This window comes from Solanum stenotomum, chromosome 8, assembly GCF_019186545.1.
Source record: "Solanum stenotomum isolate F172 chromosome 8, ASM1918654v1, whole genome shotgun sequence".
Lineage (NCBI taxonomy): Eukaryota > Viridiplantae > Streptophyta > Magnoliopsida > Solanales > Solanaceae > Solanum > Solanum stenotomum.
The window spans coordinates 46,161,356-46,170,719 of NC_064289.1; the positions used below are offsets into that span (position 1 = coordinate 46,161,356).

General features: G+C 35.3%; 1 protein-coding gene across 1 annotated transcript; it reads right to left on the reverse strand.

The window, feature by feature from the left end:
* Positions 1-4,983, reverse strand: LOC125873841 (uncharacterized). The gene is made up of 3 exons (XM_049554691.1): positions 4,778-4,983; positions 770-1,504; positions 1-664 (listed from the first exon to the last, which is right to left on the reverse strand). The coding sequence occupies exons 1-3, from the start codon at positions 4,981-4,983 to the stop codon at positions 1-3; spliced, it is 1,605 nt and encodes a 534-aa protein (XP_049410648.1).
* Positions 4,984-9,364: the final 4,381 nt, after the last annotated feature.

Below are 9,364 nucleotides of genomic sequence, written 5' to 3' on the forward strand. Positions count from 1 at the left end.
TCATTTTCTTTTCTTTTGGCTCTTTCCAAAAACATTATTGAATTCACGAAGTTCTTCAAGAACTGGTACGCCTGATAAGGGAGTAGGTGCAACTTTATGCTCCTCTTTACCATTAAAGGATTTTTTATCTCTTCTATATGGATGATCATGAGGTAAAAATGCTCGATGACCCAAATAACACATCTTACGACAATATTTGAGATATTGGGAACAAGTATTATGATTACAAGTGGGGCATGCCCATTTCCCCTTGGTACTCCATCCGGAAAGCATTGCCAATGCTGGAAAATCACTAATTGTCCACAATAAAGCTGCACGCATTATAAATGTTTGATTTGTTACAACATCATATGTTTCCACTCCCACTTCCCATAGTTCCTTCAACTCTGCAATCAGTGATTGTAAGTATACATCTATATCATTTCCAGGAGACGATGGACCTGGAATAATCATTGACAACTTTATATACTCCGACTTCATGCAAATCCATGGTGGTAAGTTATAATTCATCAACATAACCGGCCATGTGCTATGGGAAATGCTCATAGTTTGGAATGGATTAAAACCATCGCTTGAAAGACCCAATCTAACATTACGAGCATCACTAGCAAAGTCAGGGTGCAAGGAATCAAAATCCTTCCAAGCTTCCCCATCGGCAGGATGTCTTAAATTTCCATCTTTGGGTCGTTCAGTATCATGTCATCTCATAGCTACAGATGTTTCAGAACACATGAATATCCAATGAAGACTAGGCTTTAAAGGAAAGTACCTTAAAACCTTTGCTGGAATTTTAGTGACCTTATTAGTCAAGTCATCACGAACATTCTTCCATCTAGAAGATCCACACACTGAGCACTTGTCTAACTTTGCAGTGTCATTCCAGAATAACATGCAGTCATTAGTACATGCATGAATTTTTTTATAATGAAGACCCAAATCTTTTATCACCTTTTTTGCCTTGTAGAAAGACTCGGGTATCTGAGCAAAGGGAAATGCCTCTTTTATCAAGTCTAACAAATCTGAAAAGGCTACATTACTCAACTTGTGAATACATTTAAACAAGTATAACCGAATGGTGAAATTCAACTTAGAAAAGTTCTTACGCCCCGGATACAACTCTTGTTTCCCTTCTTCCACTAATATGAAGAATCTCTTTGCATCTTCAGATAGTCCCTCTCTTACTCCTCCATGCCTTAGGTCATCTGCTACATTTCTAAAAGTATCTTGAAGTAGTTTATCAATACCGTCTTCTCTGTCGAAAGTTTCATCATCATTGGTTGGATGTGGCGTATTTCTTGAGGAAAACCCTTCTCCATGGAAAACCCATTTGGTGTATCCATGAACAAACCCATGACAAATCAAGTGATCCTCCACCACATTTCGACAATGCCAATAACGATTAAAGCACTTCTTACAAGGACATAATATTTCATCTCCTTGGGATGCTCGTTCAAATGCCTTATCTAGAAAGTCATTAACTCCATGGATATACTCATCGGTGGATCTTCAGAGATCCATCCAACTTTTATCTCCAACATCCATTGAATATCCTATGTTACATGAGCAAAATATTCAAGCAAATAATTCATGAGTACAAGCAATATCAACAGAATTTTACCTTTCAAAGTTTCAAGATATTCTTTTACCTTTTTGTTTTTAACAAAATCATGATTGTAAATGATCTAATATAGGTCATTAGGTAAGTGCAATTTAGTTACATAACCTATATTTTACTTGATAGTTTAATTCATCAATTTATTCTATAGTACATTGCAAGTACTGCCTTACTACACAGAAAAAATGACAGATTATGGTGACTACTTTGTTTCTTTTCAGGATCACTTGAGCTGACCTTCAAGTTGGTTATACTTTAAGTCTGAGTACATTTAGATTAATTCTAAACAAAAAATAACATGATTGCATAAAGTGTGTTGTGAGGACAAATTTAGCATTTGATTTAAGTTGCCTTTAGCTTGAGAATTTGAGAAGCATCTATGCACCTTTTTTGCTTTTCACTGAAATATATTTTACATTCTACTGCAGGGATGGGAATATTCCAGTTTTGTTCATCCAAAGTACTTGATAAAGAAGTGTGAATCTATCTAGCGAAGATGAGGTAATTATCTTTGGTTTTGGCAGTTTAGCAATCAATAAATGTTATTCACATTTTCTATAATTCATTATTTTGTTGAAGGTTGAAAAAAATTATGTAAGGGCATGATTTCCTATAATTCATGATTCTGTTGGGTGTAATGTTGCTCCTGGCAATTTTACAACTTGGTTTTCAAGAAATGTCTTGATGAGATCATTTTAGATAACTTTAAACTATTAACCAAACAGCAGTACACATGAAAGTATCCTAGGGTAGTACAAATCCTAGAGCTAATGAGCAAGAGCAGAATTGATATAACAGGGGACACTGCATCTGCTACATTTTCATTCACAACAACTATGATAATATTAGGTGAACTCACTAGGTTGAGGAAAGGAGAAATGATCTGGAACACTAGTATGTTGCATAGACAAAGAGTTATATTATGCTTGGCCTTTTCAGAACAAGCTGCTAGCAAACTTTCGACAACAAAAATAAAATGTTCCACTTAAAGGGAATGTGAAGTTTCTATACAGGACAGAGATGTCGAAAACGTACTTCTCATCAGCCATAAAACTAGAGAAATCACAATGGTCATAAAGTGATGAAACATATGCATACATTGTGGTTTTCCAGAACACGGAAGCTTAGGAACATGAAATTTTTCCAAAACATAAATAAACATACTAGAACAATCATTATGGAGATACTATAAATAAATTAAAAGAGAAAACATGAGCAATATGTTTCAACATCCAAAATCCAATAAAATGGAGTTTTCACCAATTGTTTTATATATATTACACATCAGTTGAAAACATATTTTGTTCAACTTAATGTATCATTTATGATAGTACCTATATCAGTATAATTTGGCAACATTCATAATGATAAGCAAATCAAAATACTTCAAACTTTAGACAAATGAAAAATTATAGTTCACATAGATAGACAAAACTCATAATGCAAATCAAAATACTCAAAGCCCTAGGACAAAATCAACTACAAAACATTAGTTGTTCCATAAAAATGAAACCCAACTTCACAATGATTTTTCACAAAGTTATCTAATCTTCACAAAATTTGAGTTACAAACTCTAATCTACAAATGGATTATGTCAAACAGACCTAAATCAGAACAAATAACATACATTTCAACAAACCCATTTGTTATTCTTTAAGATTATTTAGAAGCCCTTACATGGAATTTCTGATTTTGGAAAATAGTACATGTATAACCAAATAGAGACAATGAGGACTTAGAAATCACCTTAAAAATAGTACACCTTTATCTGCAGAAGCTTAATTTTGAAGAAGACTACTTTTGGAGAAGAAGACCACTGAAGATGAACACTTCACACCGGAGAAGAAGACCACTTTAGCTTATCACTGAAACTGATTTCTTCATCGGAGCTCAAAATTTGTTGTTGAAGACGAAGGAGTCACCGAAGTTCTGAAATTTTAGGGCTTTGATTTGATTATTGGAGAAGAAGGCCACGCACTCATCACTTTGATTTTGGTTTATTGGAGAAGTGGAATGGGTATTTGGAATGTATTTTGTTGACTAAAATAAAAAAAGTGCCAGTCAATGAAATTAGTGGAGGGAAAAAATTTTTTACACATCAAATTCGTGGGTTGGGCAATTTTATTTACTTTTCACTTAAACAAACCATTGCCACAGGTGTTATTTTGCCACGGTTAATAAGTATGTGGCCATAGATATTCTATAGCGGCGATTATTTAGATGATGCCACGACTTATATTAAGAATTACTCTATTTGTTTGAAGGATATGTGGCAACGGTCATAACTGTGGCAACACATACTCTATTGCCACAGTTGTAAAATTCTTGCCGAATAAGCATTGCATTAGGTCAAATTTCTAGTAGTGGCGAAAGTGATTTAGAGTCAAGTAAATGATTGATAATCGTATTGTCATACGTCTTTACTACCTAGCTTGGTAAAGTGGGTTGTTTTAAGGAATTAGGTTGTTTCGTAATGCTAACCTTGTTGAAGTTCTAAAGAACTCACTTGAAGCATAATAACCAATTGAAAAATGGTTTTTATATCTACAACCTATCCTACCCATTGAGAGTCAACAATTTCAAGAAATTGTTAGTTACCTATTAGGCGAAATGTGTAGTCGATTGCTCACACACCCCTAAGGCCATCATTATACTTAATCAAAATCTGTGCTATTCGTTTCGGGTAACAATTGGTTACTAAATTCACCCTTTGATATTGATAATCAAAACTCATTGATTAACTTTATGTTGCGTATTCTCTTACTTCTACAAATGATTAGAGCACTTCTACACTTCATAATTGAATTCTTTACTGTATCGCTCCTTGTGGGATCGACCCCAACTTATCGTTAGGTTTATACTTATTAGCGACCGCCTACACTTTGAATTTTAAAAGGTGTAGTTGAGCGTTATCATTGAGAATGAACCATAAGACAAGAAATGTCCATATACTGATAAGCATGGCGTAAGACATTCCTTAACCACCATTTTGTACACTCCTGAAACAAACTTACTCATCCTTGCCCTAGGATCAGCAACCATAGTAGGAGCATATTGTGACAAATGTGTGCTTCAAATCATACTTCTTCACACTCATATTTCCTTGATGAAGGTTGATGAATTCAAGTACCTTTTCCTCCCTCATCTCAAGGGGAAAGAACCTATCGAGGAAAGCAACCTTAATTTTTTCCCTATCAAAAGGACCTGCATCAACCGTTCTCTCTTCCATCAATTTGTTGAACCAAACTTGAGCAAAACCCCTATGTTGATAAGCAGCCAATTCCGACTTTTCCACTGAAGTCACTCCCATGACCATCGAAACCTTATACACCTCATCAATGAACTCTTGAGGATCTTCTTCAACCATAGAACCATGAAACTCTAGGGGATTAACTTTAGTTAAGTCTCACACTCTAGATGTCGTCGTATGATGAACACTCAAATGTCCTTCTTAAAACAAATTAAAGGGACATCGGTCATTGTCAATAAAAATCCAACAAAGAGTCGAGGTCAAATCCCACAAGGAATTGTATGTAGTAGAGAATTCCTATCAAGAAACTTGAATTTTAAAATTGCTCACTTGTAATAGTAAGAACATGTGGGTGGATCATTTCACCAATTTAATAGAAAGCTTTCGTTATCAAATATCACAATTAAATTAAAACTTTAGAGAATTCAAGAGTCAAGAATAAATTTAGGGGTGCGGGTTTGGAAATCGATGTCACATAGGGATAATTGTGCCGCTCTATAGTGATGACCATTCATGAATAGGCTAGGTCATCTTCAGTGATGCTAATCATCTTTCCATCTCAAACCATTAATGCATAGAATCTCTTTTAGTTTCATCTAAATGTCAAACTAAACAACACAATACATTACTCTATTCTTTCTTTCGATGCAGAAACAGGGAAAAGAGATATGTCCCATAACCTTTATTTTAAAACAAGTTACGAGATCAAGCCTAAATTTCTAGTATTGAACTAATTACCCACTCTAATTAATCTCTCACAAGCATCGACTAGAGATTGGAAGTAGGAATTAAGTTTGTAACCTTAACCCATAAATTAACTCCATGCTAATTAGCCCAAATTCATGTATGAACAACAACAAAACAAAGAATAATACAGTACATACTACATGAAATAAACACCCAACCCCATAATTTCACCCTTAGATCTTGGGGTTTTAGCCACCCATCACAAAAGTGAAGAAAATATATCTTTCATGAAAGCAGTCATGAGTAACATGAAATTAAACAATTACAAGTGAACCCACATTGGATTTAACTTCAATTTATCAATTCAAGAGCCAAGATTAGAAACCCAAAAGCTAGAAAGTGTTCTTCACAAAGATCAAGTGTTTTCTCTCTCTATAGTTCAAAACTCTCGACTATAGAATAAAAATCCTGAACTCGACTCTCAAATTTTTCTCTCATTTGGTCTATTTATACTTCCCTAAAATTTGTCCCAAAAACCCAATGCACATCTCATTCGACAACATTAGTCAGAATCATTGAGCTCGTTTGGCGAATCACCTCATGTGCTTCAGCTCGCCTTTCCATGCTCTAGGCTTCAGGTGTTTGAACCTCAGTCGGTGAATTTATTTGAGTCAGCCTCTCACATTCGGTGCGTAGATGAGTACCACCTTGGTTCGCCTTTCAAGCATTGAACTTTTCTCCTCGCACTTTCACTTTTGGAGACAATAAGCAAGGTCACCCTTCTCATTCTGTGCATTTCCTACTCCAATGGAGTTCGCTGGTCTGTTTCGATAGACATAAGTGCTATGCATTGTCATTTTGGGTGAGATCGTGCCTGCCTTTCTCGATTAGCGATCAACAATACATAGTTTGCACTTCTTTTTGCATTTCTGGCCATTTTTTCAAACATCAATCCTTGTTTTGTCCGTTTGTATTTGTTGTTGCAAATCATCAGTGTTTTATAAAAATAGGACACAATTAGACATTGAGGATACTAATTATTGAGCTAACAAGACCTCAAATGAGTGCAACTCTACCACTCATCAACACCCCTAACTAAAAATTTTGCTTGTCCTCAAGTAAATCAAGACTACAAATAGCTCAATAAGGGTGTCTACAACAGTACTTAATGAGAGCTAACATGAATGTGCTATAGCAAGCCTACTATCAACAACATGCTACACTCAATCATGAAAAAAAAACGTCAAATGATTTCTAGTTTGTCTCAACACATGATCAAGCTCACTTTAGCTTCTTTTCTAATGCAAGAACATGTTTCAATAAATGCATTCAAGTGCCATCAGATCAAGAACAATTTAATGCTCTCACAAAGCAAATCAACAAAGATATAAGGAATCAAAGCAACTATCACTCTCTCCAAAGAGAAACACATGCAAGCTTTGTTTCATAAGTTTGCCCATATTTTCCAATCATCATACAACATGGTTCATGCAAGATCTCAAGGTTCTTTTAGGCTTCTAATGGAGCTGAGAGTTAAGGTATGGTCAAGTTGGCTCGGTGACTTTACCTTTTCAAAGCATTGTTGCAATCATCTTCACCTTTACTCAAATTAATTTCATTCTTTCTCATTTAATATCTCAAACTTTAACTTTTCACTCTATTTATTTGGAATCCCCTCTATTTCATCACTTCTCTTTTTCATTTTCATTTTTCTAGAACATTTTCATTACAATGACTCCCCTTTTTATATAAGGAGGGGTTCCTTGTTGTTTTAACAAACTTCAAAGTTGAGTGTCATGTCATATTTCTTTGCCTTTCACTCAGCTTTCACTCCTCCTTCCTTTCTTACTCAACCTTAGGCTTTTTTCCTAAGTTTGTTTGCTTTCCAAACATAACAATCCTTCAAAAAGGATATTAGGTGAGAAGGTAGGGACAATTTGATTCAAGCGGCTTTCTTTTTGTTTTACATATAAATGGGTTTAGGCTCAAATGGAGCCAAAATGGATGCATACTCTCACAAGGTAGTCACAAAAGATTATGGACATTTGGTTTCCCTATTTGAATTGTTGCCCAAGATCACACCTCACATTCACCAAAACTCAACTAATTGGACTAACAAGACAAATTCTATAACTCCAGATACATGCTTTCAAGTAAGACCTCACCACATATGGAACTTTGAAATACTCTCATTTAGCACATCCCGAAAAGAGAAAAAGTATATGTGTGATGTTCATTGAAAGACTCACATCAAAACGTAACTAGTCAACAAAAGGCTCAAAGAGAACGCTGAAAACTTCAACCATATCGATTTCATTCTCGCAACACCAACACTCTACATCCTGCTCATAATGAGTACTATTCAAGACATCATATACAACACAATCACTTGTCAAATCATTACCAATGAAAACTTCAAGAATTTCATGATTTTCAAAACTCATGGGGGGTTGCAGCATTAAGAGAGAACAAAATACATGCTAGAGATGCACTCAACAAAACGAAACAGTATAATATAAACAAAAGTAAAGTAATAGATTTGTAACACCTAACTTTTCAAAACGCCTATATTAACTCGTACTTTCATGGAAAGAGAAAGAGGGTGAGTAATAAATTAAGAATGATGTGGTATGTCATATTTTAAGTGTTCAAGGGTTGTATCTCAAGTTTTGAAGCTAGGTAAGTGGCAAAATAAAGGTTTGCGAAAGTTATCGTAAGTTTCTTTTTAAAGATTTCTCTAAAATTTGGGTCAAATGTCTCAGAGGTTTTCTCCCAATCTATAATGATTTATGGGGCCCACGTCCTACCAAATTGATGGTATACGAGTCTAGTTTCCAACGTATCAAACCGTATGTTAATACAACTTTAAAATAGAGAGATGATTGCAAATTTGTGAGACTACGAAATCAGGCACGTGAGGTGGGGCCCTAGGTCGGTGGAGCTTTTTATGTAACTTCTTCTTCAACTTTTTCTTCATTGTTTTAAGTGAAGAACCTGAAACTTAGAAAACCCATTTCTAGGATCAACAAAGTTATAGATTTTCTCGACTTAAGCCTTCACAAAAGTTGTTCTACATGTTGAGCTCGTCATCATGGTATAATTTGTTTTATCAATTTCGTAGCATATCATACTTTGGTGTTGGGACAACAAGGGTTTAGATAGATTTTAAGGTTTTGAGGTGTATTACGAACTTAAGATCGAGGTAAGACCCTTCTTTCATCGACTCTAGCTTTTATAAGCTGCAAATAGCAATTTCTGATGGAAATACACAGCTTTTATTGGATTATCGTGGTATTTTCTATTCTTGTGTATTGATTATGGTCGTGCCTTGTTGTAATATTGAGGGGGTTGTGAGTAAAAGTCGTTAGGTCACGTGAATTTAGCGAAAAAGGTAAGTTAAGGCTATTCCCTTCTTATGAGATGCTTCCTTAAAGTTTAGGAGCAATGCAATTGGGTTGTTATCTTTGTTATACTTGTAGTTGTTATTCTTGATTATTGGCTGCTCGAGTGAATATAATCCTCCCTTGTTGGAATTTTTATTCAGTTAGTAGTGTCCCTATGTTGGACACGACGTAGAAGCTATTCATGTAGTTTGCTTATAGCTAAATTGCTCAATTTCAGTCTATTGGAGTGTTATTGTTGCCCTTGGGGCTATTATGGTTAGCCGCAGAAATGTGATCTATGCCTAGAAGGACTTTGGTCTGCCTATGGGGCTATATTGATGCCTAGAAGGGCTATGTTCTGCCTACGGGGCTATATTAATTCCTACATGGGCTATGAGTTGCCTACTGGGCTATATTGACGCCTAAGT